The sequence below is a fragment of the Cucurbita maxima genome, unplaced genomic scaffold (genome assembly GCF_002738345.1).
Source record: "Cucurbita maxima cultivar Rimu unplaced genomic scaffold, Cmax_1.0 Cma_Scf00013, whole genome shotgun sequence".
In the NCBI taxonomy this organism is placed as follows: domain Eukaryota; kingdom Viridiplantae; phylum Streptophyta; class Magnoliopsida; order Cucurbitales; family Cucurbitaceae; genus Cucurbita; species Cucurbita maxima.
Genome location: NW_019272029.1, coordinates 3,323,983 through 3,346,478, shown reverse-complemented (window position 1 = coordinate 3,346,478; position 22,496 = coordinate 3,323,983). Strand labels below are relative to the sequence as shown.

General features: G+C 36.0%; 3 protein-coding genes across 6 annotated transcripts in view; 1 reads left to right on the top strand and 2 right to left on the bottom strand.

Moving 5' to 3' along the window:
- The window catches only part of LOC111488523 (MMS19 nucleotide excision repair protein homolog), a 17,543-nt gene extending 10,163 nt beyond the window's left edge, over window positions 1-7,380 (top strand). For 2 of the 3 annotated variants that reach the window (XM_023136294.1, XM_023136296.1), the window contains exons 9-20: window positions 348-434; window positions 540-1,236; window positions 1,686-2,065; window positions 2,750-2,823; window positions 3,087-3,189; window positions 3,341-4,224; window positions 4,952-5,039; window positions 5,150-5,261; window positions 5,954-6,030; window positions 6,618-6,698; window positions 6,779-6,858; window positions 6,958-7,380. In XM_023136294.1, the coding sequence (XP_022992062.1) occupies window positions 348-434; window positions 540-1,236; window positions 1,686-2,065; window positions 2,750-2,823; window positions 3,087-3,189; window positions 3,341-4,224; window positions 4,952-5,039; window positions 5,150-5,261; window positions 5,954-6,030; window positions 6,618-6,698; window positions 6,779-6,858; window positions 6,958-6,991 (2,697 nt within the window). In that variant the 3' untranslated portion in view covers window positions 6,992-7,380. The remainder of the gene's footprint in view (window positions 1-347; window positions 435-539; window positions 1,237-1,685; window positions 2,066-2,749; window positions 2,824-3,086; window positions 3,190-3,340; window positions 4,225-4,951; window positions 5,040-5,149; window positions 5,262-5,953; window positions 6,031-6,617; window positions 6,699-6,778; window positions 6,859-6,957) is intronic. The other variant, XM_023136295.1, reaches the window with a different exon arrangement.
- A 127-nt stretch (window positions 7,381-7,507) lies between these two features.
- LOC111488581 (protein PAF1 homolog) lies at window positions 7,508-13,251 on the bottom strand. The gene is made up of 12 exons (XM_023136404.1): window positions 11,794-13,251; window positions 11,488-11,556; window positions 10,632-10,739; window positions 10,363-10,546; window positions 10,210-10,286; window positions 9,994-10,113; window positions 9,531-9,636; window positions 8,749-8,835; window positions 8,370-8,438; window positions 8,209-8,280; window positions 7,951-8,094; window positions 7,508-7,869 (listed from the first exon to the last, which is right to left on the bottom strand). Exons 1-12 carry the CDS (start codon window positions 12,753-12,755, stop codon window positions 7,750-7,752), a joined length of 2,118 nt encoding a protein of 705 aa, XP_022992172.1. The 5' UTR covers window positions 12,756-13,251; the 3' UTR covers window positions 7,508-7,749.
- A 755-nt stretch (window positions 13,252-14,006) lies between these two features.
- Window positions 14,007-22,496, bottom strand: part of LOC111488738 (histidine-containing phosphotransfer protein 4) — a 12,966-nt gene continuing 4,476 nt past the window's right edge. Inside the window, exons 6-14 of one of the 2 annotated variants that reach the window (XM_023136664.1) lie at window positions 20,254-21,284; window positions 19,750-19,795; window positions 19,153-19,217; window positions 15,774-16,071; window positions 15,564-15,694; window positions 15,417-15,485; window positions 15,263-15,334; window positions 14,362-14,434; window positions 14,007-14,255 (exon numbers count right to left, since the gene is read on the bottom strand). In XM_023136664.1, coding sequence (XP_022992432.1) covers window positions 14,208-14,255; window positions 14,362-14,434; window positions 15,263-15,334; window positions 15,417-15,485; window positions 15,564-15,694; window positions 15,774-15,833 — 453 coding nt within the window. In that variant the 5' untranslated portion in view covers window positions 15,834-16,071; window positions 19,153-19,217; window positions 19,750-19,795; window positions 20,254-21,284 and the 3' untranslated portion in view covers window positions 14,007-14,207. Of the gene's footprint in view, window positions 14,256-14,361; window positions 14,435-15,262; window positions 15,335-15,416; window positions 15,486-15,563; window positions 15,695-15,773; window positions 16,072-17,752; window positions 18,109-19,152; window positions 19,218-19,749; window positions 19,796-20,253; window positions 21,285-22,496 lie in introns of those variants that run through there. The other variant, XR_002719246.1, reaches the window with a different exon arrangement.

Sequence of the window (22,496 nt, the reverse complement as noted above, 5' to 3'; positions counted from 1 at the left end):
CCCCCCCCCCCCCCCCCCCAATAAAAAAGAGCATTGATCCATTTTTCTCTATTCTAATATTCTTGATGTTTGTACAAACAGTTTTAACCTCCTAGTTCTTGATCTTGTTACATTGAGTTGCAATCATAACTCCATACAGCCATGATTATGCTCAATATATTTATGTTTTCTCATCTTTTTACGTTTTAGCTCAGATATAAATTTATCGGTGCCCTGATTGGCATTAATTAAATTACCTTCACCCATCATTAATTTTTCTAAACACTGCACGTTGAGTTCTGCACCATATGCATAATCATTTCTTGCACATTATTCAACATGATTGCACTTGTAATATTATTGCGCAGATGGCCTTCTCATCAAACCCCCTCTTTGAGCCATTTGCAATTCCTTTGCTTCTTGAGAAACTTTCATCGTCATTGCCACTAGCAAAGGTGTGTCTGAATTTCTCTATTTACTTGATTTTGTAATTGCTTATTATTTAGGATTCACTTCTTTTGATTGCCCAAGCGGTTGAATAGTAACTTACATGATTGCAGATTGATTCTTTGAAGTATCTGAGTGATTGCACCGTAAAATATGGGGCAGATAGAATGGAAAAGCATAGTGAAGCTGTCTGGTCTTCAGTAAAGGAGATTATATTTACATCAATAGAACAACCTTCTTTGTCCTTTAACTTAGAATCATTGGATAGTCCTAGCTTTCAAGGGAATGAAATGATAATAGAAGCTCTAAGACTCCTGCAGAAGATGGTTGTGAAGAGTAATGGATCATTTTTAAGATTAATTATCAATGATGAAGATATAAAGGAAATATTTAACATCCTAAATATTTATACATGTTACAACGACCTCCCTCTGCAAAGCAGGCAGAGACTAAATGCAGTTGGCCATATCCTTTACAAGTCAGCAAATGCATCTGTTGCTTCCTGCAACCATGTGTTTGAAAGTTTCTTCCTTCGTTTGCTGGATTTCGTGGGGATTTCAGTGGACCAGTCTGATAATTGTAAAATTTCTCCCTCAAGGAATTTTAACTTTGGAGCCCTTTATCTCTGCATCGAACTACTTGCAGCATGCAGAGATCTGTATGCAAGCTGTGATGAACAAACATGCTCTGTTAAAGAGAAATCATACAACATGCTTCAAACTTTTTCGCGTTCATTGGTTCAGCTCCTCAATTCTACCTTTCCAGGAATTCCTAAGAAAAATCTGCATGATGCTGAATTCTATTGTGCAGGTATCTTCTTTTGACGTGTTTCCCTTGAATGATGTTTTCTAACTTAAAATTCTCTGTTCTATGCCAGTATCCGGATGCAGTGTTGAGTACCTTTGTTTTTAAAATGGGGCGTGTCTGTGTAATATAAGCATACGTACATATGACTTGTCTCACCTCTTTAATCAATCAACAAGTTAACGACTTATCTACAAATTTAGGCTCAAGGATTTACTCATTTATTTCTCATTATGTTTATATTGAAGAAATTGAATGATTTTCAATTCCCCATAGGAGCTGCGATTACTGCAGTTCTCGATCTTTTCAATTTTCCAGTTATATCTCTCCCAAACAGATTTATTATTGATCTCTTCCATTCTCTTACTTACTATTGCGCATATGTTTGAGTGGTTTAAATCTAAGATTGATTAATTAGAAAATAAGCTGTGGCTGAAATTTGAAATCCTTTGCAGTAAAGGGCTTGCGGAATCTGGCCACATTCCCTGTAGGTTCTTCACCTGTATCAAGTGTCGTATTTGAGGAAATTTTGTTGGGTCTCATGTCATTTATAACCATGAACCTCAAATGTGGATCGTTGTGGAATCATGCCTTGAAGGCATTACAGCATATTGGCTCATTTGTCGACAGATATCATGGGTCCGTGGAATGGCAAAGTTACATGCATGTTGTTGTTGAAAAGATTGCACCAATGTTCTCTCTTCATGACGAGGCCTTGCCACTGACACTTAAACTTAAAATGGCTTCTGACATTGGTAGATCTGGGCGAAGTTATATGCTGAAAATTGTTCAGGGGATCGAAGAGGCAACGTCCTTCCATTTAACTGAGGTTTATGTATGTGTTAAAAGATTAATAATCTTTATTTTATGCTAGATATTTCTCATATGCGTCATTCAATGTTCCCATTTTAACTGACCTTTTTTTTTTTCTTACATTTTTGGTTTTCCTTTAATATGATATATCCACCCCCGCCCACCCTCCAATTCTCACTCCTTTTATCCAAATGCAATGTATCAGAAGAAGAAATCCAATTGACGAGTGGTCCTTTTTTCTTGCTTAAGTAATTTTTTTTATGGCTTTTCATTTGTTTCTTCCTGATAGGCTATGTTTTCACTTCTCTTGATGAAAAAAGCGACATATCTGAGAAAATGTCCAACAGAAGATAATTTCTGACTGCTCTTTAATATTATACATACTTAATGTGTTCACTTCTCTGGATGAAACAATAGCAATATATCAGAGAAAAAAAAAAACTCCATCAGACGATAATTTCTAACTGTTCTTTGACAGCATTTCTTATTTTGAAGTTATTCATGTCTGGTTTTTCCTCTCTTTGAATGGATAATAATAACAATAATAATGTACAGAGGAAGAAATTATTGGATTTTCAAGGAATGTCAGAGCTCTCTTTTTTGTTGTTTTTCATGGTGTGGTTGCCCATTATTATTACATCAAGTCTGACATAATTACTGCAATTTTTCTTTTTCTAATGGACTTTTGCACATTCTATTTATTTAGAGCAATGGCAATTCAAAGTCAGTCGAGATTCTATTGTCCCTGTTGGATTGCTACTCGACCAAAATTCTTCCATGGTATATGATTCTATTATATTCTTGTACATCCTTTTTGTGGAAAAATTCTTGAATTTTATTTCTGTTCTTTCCTGTGTTTCTCTACTATCAAGGCGTATACAGCCATGTTTTCAGGTTGTCTTTCTGTATTATAGTTATGGTGATGTGATATGCATCTAGATTCTCTTTTGGTTTGCCGTTTGTTCCTTCTTTTTCCTTTTATTTTTTCCTCTCCTGTTTTCCTGTTGCAAATGTGATGCTTACAATTTTTCATGATCGTGTAGGTTTGATGAGGCTGGAGATTTTGAGGAAGTCATATTGCGCATTACATTTAACATTTGGGATCAAATTGAAAAATGTTTAGTTTTTAGCACATCGATGGATAAAGTGAGTAAAGCTTCTGTTCCCTGTTCTATTAGTTATCAATTGATTGCATGTCGTATTCCCAATTGCATGTAGTATTCCAATTAGCTTCTGTTCCCCGTTGTAAGCTTATTACTGAAGTAGTAGCCTTGTTTTTTCTTTTTAATGAATCCAGGCACTTCTAGATGCTACCATGATGGCATTGAAACTCTCTGTTCGAAGTTGTTCGAAAGAGAGCCAGAACATTATAATCCAAAAAGCATTCAATGTATTGTTAACAAGCAGTTTTTCTCCTTCGAAAGTAGCATTATCTACAACAATACCAGTTCAGATGGAGGGCTTACAACTTCTGCAGCAGAAAGATAGTCCTCTTTCCAGAGATGAATGGATCCTTTCATTATTTGCATCAGTCATTATAGCACTTCGTCCACAAATACATGTTCCTGATGTGAGATCAGTAATGCGTTTGCTTATGTTATCCATCACCAGGGGCTGTATACCAGCTGCACAGGCACTAGGTTCTATGATCAATAAATTGAGTCTGAAGTTTGATAAAGTAGAAGTCTCAAATTATGTTTCTTTGGAAGAAGCTATTGACATTATTTTCAACACAAAATTTAGGTGTTTCCATAATGGAAGTACTCGTGATGGCAGTGAAATGCTGCTCACAGATTTATGCTCCAGCATTGAAAAAGGCTCTTTGCTTCCAGTTCATGTTGTGGTTGGATTATCATGGATTGGAAAAGGTTTGCTTCTTTTTGGTCATGAAAAGGTCCGAGATGTTACCATGGTTTTCTTGCAGTGCTTAGTATCAAAAAGTAGAACAGATGCCTCACCCTTGCAGAAGGTTATACTGGAAAAAGATTGCGAGACAAACTTAGACTTTGCGGTCATGAATTGTGCAGCAGATGCATTTCACATTCTTATGAGTGATTCTGAAGCATGTTTGAACCGCAAATTCCATGCGATACTACGACCACTTTATAAGCAGCGTTTTTTCTCTACCATGATGCCTATTTTCCAGTCTCTAGTAAGCAAATCTGATGAGTCACTTTCCAGGTAGGTGTTTATCTTTTATCCTATTGAGAAATTAAGTTTTCTTTTAACGAGCATATTGCATGAGTTCTTTTTTTGTCTGTTCTAGCAATGTCCAGACTATGAAGAATGTAACTGGATGATAATGTAAATAATTAATGTCTAATCTAACAGACCTGCGTTGTTCTGAAACAAACTCAACCATGCTAAAGTTTTCTTTTCAATTCTGTCATCCTTCATAATACTATTACATTATTTAACATTGCAATGTGACAACTCAAAAGCATATTTTTGTCTCTTTATTGTTACATCTCTAACAGATGATTTGGAAAACCTGCGATTTTGTCGCAAAGGTTGTTTGGTTTATCATTATGTGAATCACATAGCAAGATCCGTCAAACTGATTGCAATATATGAGTTTATGATCATTATAATATTCGTACCATGTAGTATCCTCTTTAGAGACAATTTATACAGATTTACTGTCAGGACATAGTAAACATCTTAATAAATGCTACATGAATCGTCATTATGCAGTTTAGCTTATTCCTACTGGATCCGTTCACTTGAGTGTGTTCATGAAAGTTGAATTGCGCTTCAACTCGGACTCGGTTGTTTGTTAATGAGTTAGAAATGTGCTTGAAAATACCTGTTTGAAGCATTTACTATAACCATGCTCTTAACCCTGTCTGGTGCTTGTCTACGAGAAATTTATGGTAGCCATGTCCTGATATGCCGCTTCGTATTTCAGATATATGTTGTACGAGGCATTTGCACATGTCATATCTGATACTCCACTCACTGCTATATTGAGTGATGCGAAGAAGGTTAGCTTAAATGTAAACAAAGTGTAGTTTCTGGATTTATTTGTACCATTGTTGCAGCTCAGGTTTCTTTTTTCAAGATGAAGCCCAAAAAGTTTATTAAAGTATCACATTAATTTTTGCAGCTTATTCCTATGCTTTTGGATGGGCTGTTAGCATTAAGTGTGAACATCATAAATAAGGACGTGGTGTATAGCCTTCTTCTTGTTTTATCTGGGATATTGATGGATAAAAATGGTAAGATTTTGATCTATTTCCATGATTAAATGTTTCTTTTTCATTATTGCGTAATTTTTATTCTCTTTTGCATGTTAACATGTTGGCTTTGAATTTGAGACTAGTACTCATTAGCTCGCAATTTCATTTTCTAGCGTTTATTGGGCATTACCTTCTTTTCCTGATAGAGAATGTGTAAATGGGCAACGCATGAGACGTTTGGATTGAATGTGATATGAATCGTATGTAATGGAGGAAATAAGTCAAGGGAGTGGTGACAGAGTATTAGGTCCCATTTATAACTAAATGATGTAACTAACTAAAGGGTGCAAGAAGAAGAAAAAGGAACTCGAGGGTGTGGAAGTAGTGAGGCTGTCCGGGGGTACTTTTTGGGCTGTGAATTTTGGTGTTCCCGAGGACTGAGACTGGAGAGTAAGAGGAGCCCTTGAATCTCCTTATGGCAAGTTCAGTTACCAAGCTTCCAGGATTGACTGTCAGTGCAAGGGGAAAGTTCGGTTGAAAGGTAAGGAGAGATGAGGAGTTAGAGCCAAAACATTGGTGAGATAACTAGGAGTTCTCAGGTTCTCATGAGTGGGTCTTACTTTTTGGGAACTCGTGGATCTAAAGAAACAACTACTCTGTCAATGCCTTTGTGCCTAACAAAACAAATTATTTGATCCAGTTATAAGAGTATTTGCTAATCAATACTGCAGGACAAGAAGTTGTCACAGAGAATGCACATAAAATTGTTGATTGCCTTGCTGGACTGACTGCCTTTCCTCATATGATGGTATGAAGTCCTTTTCTTGATCGTTATTTTATTGTCTATTGCAATGCAGTCGTTGTGACTTGTTCCATTGCTGATATTCTCCTTTTATTTGTCCTCTATGAATCACTTCGAGTAAGGCAACTGTTTCCACTATCTGCTCTTGCTTTCACATTTACCGTTCTCTTCCCAGTTGTGTGATATCTCAACATTCATACAGTTCCTTGGGGCTAAGTAGATATGATTTAGTGATTTATATCATCTAGATTTCCTTGCATGATCCAGAACTGTAACAGCCGAAGTCTACCGTTAGCAGATATTGTCTTCTTTGGGCTTTCCCTCAAGGTTTTTAAAACGTGTCTACTAGGGAGAGGTTTCTACACCCTTGTAAAGAATGTTTTGTTCTCCTCCACAACCGATATGAGATCTCACATGAACTTTCTCAGTTTTAAACATTTAACGGCATTTTATTGGACAACCCAAAAAAAACTAGCAAGTTGTGTTGCCATTCCCTATCATCAAATTCAAAGGATGATAATTTTTTTGGTAATGGGTATGATGTTGGGATATTACACTATTATTCTAAAGCCTCAAGGATATGCATTTTCCAGCTTGTACGAGAAACTGCTATTCAGTGCCTTGTCGCGGTATCTGAGCTACCCCATGCAAGGATATACCCCATGAGAATGCAGGTAGCCGAGGATTATTCCTTGCAATCAATGATCTCGGTTTGTGCTTTCTATTCTGCTTATTATGCTTATGCTGTTTTCAGGTACTGCATGCAATATCGAAAGCTCTTGATGATCCAAAGAGAGCTGTTCGACAAGAAGCTGTTCGATGCCGGCAAGCATGGTCAGTGCTGCGTGATGCATCTATTATTCCATAACATTTTATTAGTACGTGTCGAAGGTATTAACTTGTGCTTAATTCATGTTATAATTTCACCAACAGGGCATCAATTGCATCAAGAAGTCTTAATTTCTGATAGTCCATTGCGAGCAATTTTCCTGCCGTATCATACAGCTGGTGGACCTGTAAGAGACTTGGCAAGCAATGTTGGCAGCTGAACACATTTGAAGTCGCCAAATCTAGTGCATATTTTATGCTTTTACATATAATCAACGTGTTCACATTCTGTCTAGAAAAAAAGAGCTGTAGGGAAGAAAAAAAGATGAGTATAGGCTACATGTATGTCTTTGAACAAGAACTTCGGCTAGGATTTTCCTGTACAGATAATCATCATAGTTCGAGTTTATGAGGAAAAAGATGCACAAGCAATCTTGTTATTTTGCTGTCGTAGGTAGAGATAATATGGCAACGAACAGATTATGGACATTTATGATCCACTAAAGTAATGCAGTTTTTATTATCCAAGAATCATTTTAGGATCATTACATCAAAATTTTCCAGAAAACAGGAGTATATAATGTTATGCGAATCATTTTAGGATCATTACATCAAAATTTTCCAGAAAACAGGAGTATATAATGTTATGCATCTATCAGAATTCATTTTTCCTGCTGTGCCGGGGAGAACTGTACATATTAAATTAAGAAATATTCAAGAATGCATACAAGTACTTGAATTATCGTAGCAATAGATATGTAACGTACACACTCAACAAAGCATCATAAACATCTGGTGGTATAAAAAAATTTGGGCGAGTTCCTGCCAGATACTCGCATTTGCATTAGGCAGATAATCTATGGGAAGCCAATTTAATCGATTGTACCAAAGAACTAATCAATCGGACATGTCATCTTCAGCTCCACTGTATTGATCCATGTCTTGGTGTCTATCATGTTTGTGTGATCTCCCAAGACCATCTTCGATATCTGACCCTCTTTTCAAATTAGAGTAAACCTGAAAGCACCACGAGTTAAAATCGGTAACTAACAACCATAAACGTGGGTGTACTAATTGAAGTTCATAAACTGTATATACCCCTGGATCCTTCACTTCCAAAGTAGCTACAGTTGGTCTTCTCCTTACAGTCACTCTTGCAGGTGCAGGAAAATGTTCAACCTCATCACTTGATCTCCCTTCTTTAGCCCTCTTTTTTCTAAGAACGAGCTTTGTAGGAAGTGGCTACAATTGAAATTAAACAGATTTGTGTAAATATCTAAACCAAGAACAAGAACAAGCCTTCAATACGTACGAGACTTCTAATTAATTATAAAGAGATGAAGGATAAATGAATACCACATAACGAGCTTCTGCATCATCAAATGAAACGAGATATGTAGTGGGGTCATCCACGTTGTCACCTCGTACCTGTCACAAGTGTCATCAGAAAACTCACCTAGGGTGCATTCAAAATTCTAACTAAATGTTGCACACCAAGTAAAAACCCCTGCACTTACATCCCAGTGGTACTCACGAACCCAGGAATACGAGACATCTTCTTGTTCATCGTAAATATCCTTCGACAGCTGAATCAAAACAAGATGATAACATGAACTTGCTTCACATAGGAGTAATATTTGTTCATTGATTTTGCTTCACATGGGAGAATGTGTGTGTGTGTGTGAGAGAGAGAGAGAGAAAGAGAGTCTTTTAATGATAAAAAGAAAGGTAAACTCGCGAGGTTCTTAACAAAAAGGAACGTAAACACAAAGTGAAGGTGGTGTTAAGCTGTATTTGTTCATTTGGTTTTGGCTTTGGGCAAGATAAGAGAAACAGAAAACTATAGTTCCAATTGCAAATAATAATAATATTAAAATATATAATACATTGACTAACCTCATCTGGAGAAGGAACCATGTAAGCAAGAAATTTCTCAGGTTTTGAAGGATCTGAGCCTGTTGCCATGTAGCTCTTCATTATCGCCTGGAAGGGACCAACAAGTGGGGTTAGAACTAACTATTTTGTAATGAAGGTTAATAACGTAATTTCAGCAACAAATAGTTGTTTTTCGTCTTCGGAATGCACATTTTTCTTATCCAACAAAATGTTCAGCACCAAATACAAAAGCTTTATTAACTGATCACAAGGCAAACTTATCATTGGTATGATACTAAAGATTTAGGAGTTCTCAAAGAAGTCAGAAGACTCAAATTCAATCAACCTAATTAGAACTAATTTAAATGAGCAATAAACTTAGTAAAATTGCAATTATATATATTAATTGAGTTATAGCTCACCTCGTATTTTTTATTGAACCAACTCAAAGTCATTACTCTCTTATTGCAATTCTCATAGACATTTCCTATTATGAATTCTAACTCAAAGTCATTACCAACAATGCTCATAGGCCAATTTCCAACCTGAACATCTGGATTAGGTCCAAAATAATTCCCAACCCACCCAATCTAATCCACAAAAATCCTTGCCAGAATTAGAAATATCTGACAAACAATATTACGCCACATAAACCCTTCCCTCAGATGAGCAAAAATCTGAAATGAATTTCAACATGAAAAAAGATAAAACAATCAAAACTAAAACCAATAATATTTTTATAATAAGAAAAATCGATAAAATTAATGTGTTAATTTGAAGTATCAATATCCTCCAGAACTGACCTGTGATTCATGTGCATCACGAATGGATTGATCTAACTTGTTAAAAGTCTCTGAATCAGCTGTGGGAGCATTGTCAAATGCAACCACAACAAATGGATCATCATACCTGATGCAATAACAATATATTTTTTTATAAGAACGAATGAGATATAAGGCAAACTTCCTCCAATTGGTACAAATCTTACTATTGTAAAAATCACAAAGTGCCGATACATATAAGATGCTAAGATGCTGTAAGACCGGTATCAGAGATGGAATAGTTGCTAGCAATCAAGATTTCTTGAAAAGTAAATCAAGAGCATACACAAAAACATCCAGGGCCAACAACTAATTTCCATCTAGATCATAACATTGTGTCATAGCCTAGCAGAGAAGTTAACACAAAATTCTAGCTCAAATGGACTATGATAAATATATTATTTTAGTCACCAAATTCACAATCATGGATTGAATTATTTCATACCTATCAAAATCGGGTAGAAGAGGCAAAACTTCCACAGGATATAAATTCTTATTAGTTGCATGAACAGGGCGTGACTTGCATGCCTCGAATGATGCATCAATTTCCTTAATTTTCCTTTCCCTGGAAAACATAAGTCATTCAGTAAAGAATATGATCACAAGAAATACAACTTTGGCATATTCTTTTAAAAAAATCTCTTGATGTTAAAAGACAAACCTATTATTGAGGTTCTCGAGAATATTGCGCCCTCCCTTCATTTCTCGCAGTTCTTTGGCTTGCTTTTCAGTTAAAGACTGCAGATGCAATACTTGTTAGCATAGACACTACTACATAAAAATTATTTGTATGAAAGAACCTTGGTATCAATACCTGTTTCGTGGATTCTATGCTAAGAGGAGAGATGTACTGTGTTTTAACAAGCCAGGCAACACCTTTATCAGTAGGACGTTCTTTTCTTTTTATACCACCATCCTTTTTAACCGGAGTTTTCAATACATCATCACGTAATAATTCCTCATCTTCAGGAGCAAGGGGTATTCTAACACTAGGAGGGCTATTAAACATACATGGAGAAAAGTTAGAAGAATGGCACACACGTAATAGTAACATTTTAAAGAAAGTATTTATATGGTCCATACTTGTATACACTGAGGTCAAGCAAATCCAGAGGTATTCCAAGATCTGGCTCTACATAAAGCTGAGGTTTGTACGTTTTCTCTAGTGAAGTGATTGTATATCTTGTATAGCTGCAACATCCCAAAAAATAGAAGATGCCACCTCATATTACTAAGTCAAACCTATTTGCAAGGTAATAAAAGATAGGAAGCATCGAAAGACAAGAAATTCAATAATTGTAAGTGGAAACAACCAATACAACCCAAACACAGTGGAAGCCCAACCTATTTTTCACACAAAAAGTCACCGGCGAGACTTAAATGTTAATACACATCTGACCTTATGTCTTTCAAATAATGCTTTGCATAGAAGAATAAATCTGAGAGCTAAACCATCACATGATTCTAAACTACATTTTTTCCAACATAGGATAAAGGAACAAAGTGCCAACCCAGCTTCTTGTGATGGAACTTTTAGAACTCAAGTACACCACTGAACAAACCTGGAATATCCTGTTCAAGTAAGATTATATATCTAGGTGAACATTAATAAGCGAATACCTCAAATTTTAGCTTTTTGAGTTTTCAATATCACAATAAAGGTGCACTTATTGACCTTGCTCAATTTCCCTTATGCCTTGCACAGACATTTCACTCAATTTCTACTATTTCATTTTTTGCTCAATATCACAACAAGGATAATTTTTGTGCTAAACCAAATAATTCTAAATTCTTCAGACCACATAATAGATTTACCAGCAAAGTGAGGGGCAAGATTGAAAGGGAGAACACAACATAAATGGAAACATACCCCACATATCAGTAAACCAAAAGCTGTACTTCTATTCAAAGTTTGGAGGCAAAAGAAAAGAATACATACTGATCCTTCTCTTTCCGCAGCGACATGAGTTTTGGCTGAGCACTTGTATCTGGAAGCTCGTTCCGGAATCTTTGAAATGCATGGACGTCAAAGTACAATATCATTATCCATAAGAGAACAAAAATTAATGAAGCATCCACAAGAAAAGAGTGCGACAATGATAATAATAACTACAAAGAATTAACGGAAACTGAGCATTCCGCTCATTCACTCATCCTAGGAACTCTTAGTAGATGTCAATAATTATAGCCAAAATGGTACTGAATTGAAACCAGATAATAACAACGAAAATATTTACATACTCACTTCAACTTGCACAAAAATGTTGTTGGCTTCTTCAACCTATTTTCTATCCTCTCACCACTAAGAAATGGAGTGGCCTTCCTTTCCCCCATTCGGGACCCCACAATTGATCCATGCCCCTTCCCAGTAGATAACATTTGAGTCTTTTGCAGAATAGTGTTTTGGGATTCTTTTAGATGATGTCTATGCCTTTCATCTTGCCTTTGTTTTTCGAACTCTCTCTTCTTCCTCTGTCTTTTCTCATCATCAGTCTCTATTCTCCCTGAAGGACCGTTTGATTTCTTCGGAGGCATTGGAGGACCAGAGTGCCTCTGGTGTTTATCATGATTTGAATTTTCACGTTCACGCCTGCCATATGAGGGATCTTTTGTAACCCCTTTATCACGCTCGTGTGCTCCCACGCTTGAACCCTCTGTTTTTGGCTGAGGCGCTGATGGAGGTGGTGGAGAATTTGGGGGTGGAGGCGGCGGGATTGAGGAGCTCGGGGGTGGAGATGAGGGTGGAGGTGGTGGTGGCTGGATTGACTGCTGATTTTGATTACCCTGGGGATATTGTGAAGGGGGGAAGTAATGTTGAGAAGGTTGCGAAGACGCTGGCGGGGGTGGAGGCGGTGGATAGGAAGAATCGGGCGGCGGAGGCGGCGGCGGCTGTGGTGCATAAGGATACGACTGGTGAGGAGGAGGAGGAGGTGGAGGCTGTTGGCTTCTCGGTGGACCATAATGTTGCTGGTGGTAATTAGAACTTTGATGAACTTGGTTGTAATTTTGGGGATACGATGAAGATGAAGCAGGAGGAGGCACGGACCCATCACCACCATAACCACCCCAATTCTGATTATACTGACTACTCCCTCGCTGTTGCGTAGGAACGGAAGCCGCCGGTGGTGCTGGTGGAGGCGGAATCGGGTTTTGACCCGGTGAAGGACCGAAAGACGATTGTGGAGGATATGGCCTGTAAGAAGCCATGGCTAAATCTCCCCCAAAAAAAACTCGATCAAATACAACCCACAATGACAGAAAATCGCGAAAATACCACTAAGTCGAAGTTCACTCAGATTTCCCAACTAATCATCAAAAACCCTCCTCCCAAACAAGAAATCCACAAAACCCTATCAACAAATCTAGAAGTTCGAGACAAAGGGAAACGAAACAAACACAGAAAGCAGCAACAGATGAGGCGATTCTGCCAATGCCAACACTTCTCCGAAAAGAAAAACCGATTCCCTAGAAGACGAAGAGCGATTAACCACCTCAATGGGGCCGGAGAGACAGATACCTCGCGCACCAAGGAAACCCAGGTTAAGAAGGAAGCACAGAGGAGTGGGAACCAGGAGGAGGAAGTGAAAGGGAGAGTGGGCGGGTCCGAGAAAGTGCTTCGGGTTTGCAAATGCAATGGAGAAGGGGACGCCCTTCGTGGATCTCTCCCACCTATCTATTACGTCACCGCCTTTTCTGATAATATTTCCTCCGCATTTTTATTTTTATTTATTCTTTTTTATTTCACGATAAATGGGAATCAGTTTTATCCATGCTCCATCTGGAATAATTGAATAAATAACAAATTAGTGATGTCTTATTTATTTATTTAATCATTAAAATAAAAGTAAAGTATGGAGTTTAGTCTCCGGACCTCGTTTCAAAGTTGGGCTTATGCGATTTGGCGGCCCAAATTACATATTTGGGCCGAGAATAGGTAGGTTAAGTTCAGATTCAAAAGGCCCAAAATAGTTAATTGGGCCGATAATGGGTAGGTTAAGTTCAGATTCAGAAGACCCAAAGTACATAATTGGGCCGAGAATGTGTAGGTTGATTTCAGAATCAAAGGGCCCAAAGTACATAATTGGGCCGATAATGGGTAGGTTGAGTTCAGATTCAGGAGGCCCAAAGTACATAATTGGGCCGATAATGGGTAGGTTGAGTTCAGATTCAGGAGGCCCAAAGTACATAATTGGGCCGATAATGGGTAGGTTGAGTTCAGATTCAGGAGGCCCAAAGTACATAATTGGGCCGATAATGGGTAGGTTGAGTTCAGATTCAGGAGGCCCAAAGTACATAATTGGGCCGATAATGGGTAGGTTGAGTTCAGATTCAGGAGGCCCAAAGTACATAATTGGGCCGATAATGGGTAGGTTGAGTTCAGATTCAGGAGGCCCAAAGTACATAATTGGGCCGATAATGGGTAGGTTGAGTTCAGATTCAGAAGGCCCAACAACGATCACACAGGAACCAAAACTTGAATTAAAATTGCATTCATGAACTACACCCAAAAACAAAAGCAGCCCATAGCCCCCACAGGCAGGCTGCTCCAATCCATAAGTGGAGCTTACATAACATTAGGAAACATATAAAAGTTCCAATAACATCTTGCCACATCAGCTTTGTCGTCCACTTGTCATCCATTTGTCATCCACGTGTGGATTACTTGGGCCGACAGGCAGAATCAATGGGCCCAGCTTGTCTTGCCAGCTGAATTAGACCACAAAAGCTAAACGTTAAACGTTACCTTACAAAAGTAAGTAAGAAAAGGAAACGAAGTTTTTATTTTTATTTTTATTTTTATTTCTATAAGAACCTGAAAGTAGGCTTCAAGCTTCTTCCTCAGAGTTGTATATTCCTTCTTCAGTTGTTGGAATGTCCTTAAGCATCTGTTTTTCATTGCAAAGGTTCATATAATCATAAACAGGAAATGCATTCGTTTTTGGTAAATAAAATAACCTCTAACTTGTTTGTAGTGGGTTTCTTAGTTTTAATACCCTCAACAAGGATAAACAGTACGGACCCAACTTCAACAAGTTTCATAAAAGTTGGTGCCTTTTTCTTCATGTAATAATGATAATAATAATAATATTCACTTCCTACAGTCATGGTTTCCATTGCTTGCATGCATGCAAAACTGAACCATAAATCTCAAACCTGCCCATCCTACTTTCTACTTTGATAATATGAAAATGATATAGATATTCTACGCGCCCAAACTAGATTTTGTCTTTTTTGTACTTTTCTTTTTGAATTTTTCCTCGAAGTTTTGAAATGTATCTATTATGGAGAGGGTCTAGTTCTATTCCGACCAGTGCCTCGCACCTAGAACCCTACTCTGACCAGTGCCTCGCACCTAGACTCCTACTCTAACTAATGTCTTGTATCGTTCGATGACGGCTTTTATACCATTTGTAACAGTCTAAGCTCACCGTTGCGAGACACTAGTCGGAGTAAGAGTCTAGATGCAAGGTACGGGTTGGAGTAGAGCTAGACACTCTCCATAGCATATGCGTTTTAAAACTTTGAGGAAAAGCCTGAAAGGGAAAGCTCAAATAGAACAATATCTACTAGCGGTGGGACGTAGCTTTTAAAGATATATTAGGGGAAGGGATGAAATTGATGTTCCATCAATCTGAGCCGTCCACGTTGAAGTGAATTAAACCAGAACATAACGAGGGGAATAAGAAGAAAGGATATGAATGACAGATATTTACCCTTCTCCACTTCCTGCCCTGCAATATTCCCTCAACTGTGTGCACTCAGCTTTCACCTTTTTGGCTCCAATACTGCACCCATTACAAAACAACATCAATGTTTTTCTTCAACACACAGATTTCTTTACCTCTATATTTACTGGGTTGTTGTTACCTTGAGCTACTTCCTTTGAATTGGTGCATAAGAGCATCCAACTTATTGAAGTCCAGAGGGCTCTTCTGTCTGCATTTATCAAAAACTTAAAGATTAACTAACAAAGAAGTTCGAAATTTGAAGAACAGCAAAAGAAAAACAACTTACAGTGCTTGCTCTATGCTGACTATCAGCCTGGATGAGTCTCTGTAATACAATGTAACAATTTCCTCCACGAAGTTTGGATTAGCATCATCTTGCAGTTCCTCCAATTGCACGAATTGTTCATCAAGAAAGCCCTGCAAAATGCCCAAATCAATCAAATTTTAAGTTAATACTATTCACTTTCAAAAACCCTTTAGATTTAATGAACATTACCTGATCAAAGAGGGACTGCCTGATGTTGGCTAGCTGCCTACGCAATTGTGTTTTCTCCATTTCAGGAAGTGGGAATGAGGGGAAAATGAAGGTTTATGAGGAAAGGAAATGAGTGGTTAAAGGCGGTTGAGGTATACCATTAAGAAAGGGTTGGAAGGGAGTTTATATAGTGAGGGAAAAGGGAGATGGGATAGCTGTGGGAAAAGGGAACAGGAGATGATGACAATGCAAGTATGTGATGTGTGGACCTGATTGCCTTGGGAAAGAGGATTAAAGAACAGGGAACTTCTCGAGCATCCTAATAAAATCACAAAGGGTTAATGGTATTGTCTACTTTAACCCGTTACCGTTACGTATTGTCCTCAACCTCACGGTTTTAAAACGCATCTCTTTTGGAGAAGTTTCCACACCCGTATAGAAAATGTTTGGTTCCCTTCTCCAACTGATGTGGGATCTCACAATCTACCTCTCTTGGGAGCCAGCATCCTCGCTGATACACTACTCAATACTTGACTCTGATAATATTTGTAACAACTAAGTCCACCGCTAGTAGATATTATCCGTTTTGACCCGTTACGCATGCTGTCAGCTTCACGGTTTTAAAATACCTCTACTAAGGAGAGGTTTCTACACCCTTATAAGAAATATTTCGTTTCCCTTTCCAACTAAGGTAAGATTTCACAATCCCACCCCACTTGGGGGCCCAACGTCCTCACTGTCACACTACTCGATGTCTGGCTCTAATACCATTTGTAACAATCCAAGCTCACCGCTAACATTATTATCCATTTTAGCCCATTACGTATCGTCATCAATCTTACAGTTTTATAAGACGTTTGCTACGGAGAGATATCTACACTCTTATAAGAAATATTTTCTTATACTCTCCAACCGACGTGGGATCTCACGCCTATTGTTACAAGTCACACATAAAAATAAGTTAGAAGAAAAGACAAAGAACTTCTAAAGAAATGTTGTTGATGATGTTAAGATGTCATGTTAAGTGTTTGTTTATATTCACACTTTTTTTTTGAAAGATATATTCGTATGTTGATAAGAGATGATGTAGTAATATACTTCAGAATCAAAGACAATAAGGAGGTATTGCAGATGATTTTTTTTTTTTTTTTCTAAAAAAAAATAAAATAATAATAATAATAATTTAGAGCGATTCCATCTATAAAAAAAATTAATAATAAAATCATATTTAATGAAGAATATATGAGAAAACTAACATTTTAAAATAGATTCTACAAGCTATAGCAATGAATTTCAGAAAATAAAATAAAATAATCTAGATTTGATGTAAAGAGACACATCAAGTTCTTTTTATTGCTTTTCTTATATCCTCCTTACTTATATAAGCTTGATGAAGAAGCTGTCTGGCATTATTACTCATGACAGAAATTACTACCAGAGTAAGTTGGCGGCAAATAAAGAATTATTAAATTGGTACTTGGATGTTTTTTCCTTTTTCCTATAAACTAAACTTTTCTGTCCTTCTTCACAAAATACTGTTCCAAAGGAACTTTCTAAAACGTTTGTGGATGGAGTCCCATCTTCATCCATTTCTAGATTTAATAATCTACCCATCGAGTACATCTTGTTCATAATCGATGATTTTTTTTTTTTTTGTAAATAGTTAACAACATCTTCAATATATCCGACGTTGTCTTGTATTTGATGATGTTGAACGCTACGTTTTTTTATAGCGTCAATCGGACCAACTCAAGGGTCTATCGATCCTTGAACTTCCACTGTTCTATGGTCATGATATACTCAATTCCAATATTTGAATTTTCCATTTTCAATCATCGTGGTGAGTATCTTCCAACTCTATACTAGTTGTTAGAATCACACTAACAATTCACACATTTGATCTAAATGAACTCAAAAGACATGAGAGATAAAATGAGTCAATATTGATGACACTAAGTATGTACAGTTATAGAGAATACATAAAACTTAGACGACCACGTGGCCCACCTCCAAAAAAAAAAAAAAAAAAAAAAAAAAATTGTTGCCCAACACATTTTATGCTTAAGACAAAATCTGTCCTGTTCTAAAGCACCTAAATAATAATAATAATATAAAGTTTTTCGCATTCGTACTAGACAAGGAATTTATCCCTCCCCAAGTGTCCATGCCATATATGCACCACCATTTTCATAAATTAAAAAAGAAACAATCATATCACTCTTACTATTCCAATCTAAAATTCGATTTTTCCTAAGAAATTTCTACCTAAGGTAATAAAAGAACGTGAATCACTTCACTTTTGTTTACTCTATTTGGCCAATCATTTCTCTCCTTCTGTCATCGTTCCAAAATGAACCTATCCACCCAAGGAAATGAAAATGATATTCTGTGGTGGAGAGAAATATCAAATCAAAGAATATGTTACACCTAACATAGTTGTAGGGCAGAAGGGTTGAGGTAGGGTATCTACTCGTTCACAGCCTTAGAAATTCAAATCACCATTCATATAATCACAATTTATATCAAATACGAGGCTAACTTAATAGATAAAAGACATCTAAAATTCGTTTGAAATTAAAAATTTAAATCCTTAACCCACACTTGTCGTATTAATATATAGTTTAAACTCTAACCTAGTTTATTGGTGGTTGACATCCCATACTTCTTTAAAATAGAAATTTCTAATCTTCATACCACATAAAACAAGCCATTTTAATTTAGTGTCAACTCAATCATTAACCTATACAACATATTTAAAAATTGATATATAACATATAAAACTAAATTTATATATCTAACCTGTTGGGTTGTAAAAAATTTAAGAACAAAATAAAAAAATTTAAGAACGAAGACACTTTTGAAAAATTTCAAAATATATTAAGAAATTTTCAAAAAATAGGACTATTGAACATACAAAGAATCACATTGAAATTTTAATTTGATCTTTTTTGTCATGGATTTAGTTACAGTTAATGGGAGGATCTCTTGAAGATGGAGTACGTCACTACAAGAAAGACTTCACTGAAACTCTAGACATTGAAACAAGAGTGAAGCCACCATTAACATAAACCAACCACAGTTTCTTACAAGTTTTTTTATCATTAAATTTTATTCTCAAGTACTGACCATTATAGAGATGTTCAGAGTTTATGAATTAAATTTGGATATATCTTTTTGAAAAAATGAATTAATTTCTATAATTCAAAGTTTTAAATTCAAATATGTATAAATTAGGCTAGAGAAGCTCAAATTTTCCAACCTCATTCTAATTAATTAAAGCCAGGAGACAAATATGGGTTTGGCTCATCATTTCATCAAAAGACATAAGTAAATGAACATATTTTATCAACATAAAATTTTGGGACTCTAAATTATGATAATTCGGTCAGAGGATAAATACCTTAACGATAATTGGATCAACTTGGTCACATTTTAATTGAAAGTTATAAATCCCTGCTTAAAACCCTGGAAAGAAAGAAAAAAAACCAAATGAAATATAGTTAATGTAATCACTTTTTTAAATAGTGGAATTAAACTAATTGAATTACCTTTGGTCCATTAGGGTGTTTTCCCTATTAATAGGTCGGTTTGACCGTTTCTTTTTCCAGCTAACATTAGGTAGAACCACTCGATTTCTGTCTAAATAAGTATCCTATAAAGTTTTTGATACTTCAAATTAATAATTCTTATAGAGTAAGCTTAGAACCCTACCAAGTCTTCACTACCCATGTCCTGGGAAGGCTATTAGTATTTATCATATTAATTATCAATTCACTGCATCTTATAAGCCTTCACAATAAATAAATATATATGTATATAATCGTGCTACTTTTAAAGTTATACGGCTAACTTGAATATATCTCAATACATAAGATATATACCTATAATCAAGATGAAGTTTGAAGTTTGAATCTCTTCATGCTATTGAACAAAGAAAAATTATTTAAAAATATATATGTATGAATAAAATAATTGAACGGTGTGTGGGCATACATACATGCAGGAACTGCTGGTACAAAATTCGGGACTCCTAAAAAATAGACCTGCAATAAATTTTTAACAGAAAAAAAAAATCTATTAACAATTTTTCAAATAAGTGAGGTTTTCTTTTTCTTGAAAGAAACTAAGCTTATTCAAATAATTTCATTACATAATGACAAACAAATCAAGCAGAGAATAGAGCCTGGTACATCCAATTACTTCAACCAACCATCATGGATAAAACATTTATTATTTTCTCTTTGTAAATAAAATATATATTTCTTTCTCTAAAATTAGTACGGCTTCGATTTCCCAACCGAGCATTTATCAACCAAAAAAAATATTAAAATAATAAATGAAAAAGAGATATTTAGAAGGATGGGAGGATTTAATGAAAAGTTAAGAGATGGTGAGTGGAGAATAACTAATATGGGTCGAGAAGCACGCATCACTATGAAGGGGAGAATCAATAAGTTGAGCAAAATGGTGAAATGATCCCTAAAGACAGAAGAAATCCCACCAATGATTGACATGAGAAGCTCAGTACGTTTGCAGGCAATGGTCCTTGTCACGTCTTTTACTCTTCCATCTCTCACCTGTAATTTTAGACAGATGTAATGTTAAAAAGTGGGAAATGTCAAGTGTTCAGGGGAAGAGATTCCACCTTTACATTCCTCTGCCATAAATATACCAAGTGAGATAAGAAGTGCATGTACAGCAGAAAGATGTTTGTGCAGTGCTCTCTCTCGAAGCTAAGCTACACACACAACCCCTTCTCTCTCTCTTTCTCATTCTCAAATGCTTGGTCACATCAAATGCTTTATTAAAAGAGTTAACAGGAAAAAGCTAGTGATATGTGTGGGTGTGGTGGGTGAAGTGGGATCAGAATAAGGCTATGTGTTTACATATATATACTCATATTTTTTGTTTTTCCTTTTTTTTCGTGGCATAGATTGTGATTCTCTTTTTCCATCACTGTCCCTCCTATGTCGATAAGAATCCCACCCTGGACAGTAATCAATCTCTTACTTGTATTATCAATCTTTCCGGTTGTTCATTAGAGTATGACATAAATCTGTAACGACTAAAAGATCTATGTCTTTCTTGTGTAAAAGGAATAAGGAGAAATCGTAAAAATACTCCTGATAAAAGACACAACATAAGAGGAAAATAATAATTGTATAATAAAAAAGGTAAAAGAGTCATAATACAAAGCTAACTACCTACAAAAATTACATAAAAGACTCCAGAGAGAAAAAGAAAGATCAGTCCAATGAATAAGAACAAAAGAGAAGATAGTCACTGTTCTTAGTTACAATCACAAATGCCCAAAACCCTCCATTAGACTTAAAAATAAGGCACACACTAGAGATCTACCCCTAGCTTATGAGGGAGGATGAAACAACACCACCTCCCTCCAAACAAGACCTCTATCATATGCACTCCGAAAGCCTACAAAATACTGTCTCAAATCGAACTTGCAGACACTCCTACAGGACATGCCCTCTAGATTCTCTGAGACGTATTACAAATGTTGCACTGCTAAGACCCCTGGAAAAATACAAGGTGATCTCTAAATAAGATTGATGGTCAAGGAGAACATGGAGGAGGCGAGACCCATACAAAAGATAAAATGAGCCACAGGAAAACGCCTCAAGAGGATAAGGTCAATAAACAATCTTAACCCCAGGTAGAAACATAAATAAGCATCAATGAGACATCAAAAGACTGTCAATCAGACAGAAGGTGTCCAAGATGGAAAAATGGAAATTGTAGGAAAGGAAGGACCGAAAGGGAAGAAGCCACCAATGCAAAACTTCAAGGGGGAAAATTACGGAACATAAGACAATCAGGACTGCTCCCCTCCCAACAGTCTTCCCACAAGCAACCATTGAACCATCAACAAAAATAAGCCTGAAGAATCTAAGAGAGTTATGTAACCATGGATTTCACTTATAAGTTATAAACAGTAAACACCCAATGGCATACATATCAAATTCTTATCTCCTCTTTCTCTCAAATCTCCTTGTTTTTACTGGCTAATTCGGCAAGAATTTGAAAATTCTCAATCACCCAATCCAAAGGATTTATTGAATTCGAGAAAAGGTTGCGCTATAAAAGAGATAGAAAGGTAGGTTAGAACTTAGAAGAGACAACGCTATCGTTTTCTTTACATAAAATTATATTTTCAAAATAAAAGAGGAATGGTTTCAAGAGCAACATGATATCAAATATTATCAATAATTCATTGCGATGATGTGTTCAAGCTCAATCTATTCAATTTATGAAAACAAAAAACAATCATGTCTCTAAAACATATTTCAAACTACAAACAGAAACATGTTATTCATACATTATTAGCCTTTTTCCGAAAAATTATAGCTATAAACGATTTCTTAAATACATTAACTCATTGAAATTTACTACATTTTTAATTTATTATAAACAGTAAATGAAAATAAGAGACTAAAAATTATTTTTGTAAACAAGTTCTTTAAACGAAAAACAATTGATCAGTGGGGGAAAAAAAAAAATCAAAATATATCTTTTTACGAAAACACAAATTGAAGTCAAGTTCATTATTGCAATTTCTGTCAGAAACCTTTTTTATTTAAATAAATAAATAAATAACTCATGAAAAAAAATTGTAATAAAAAAAATAGAAGAACTAAGATATAATATCCTGAATAAAAATTAAAGATTCAAATCTTCATGCACATATTACTCATATTACTGAGCTAAAAAAGGGGGGGGGGGGGGGGG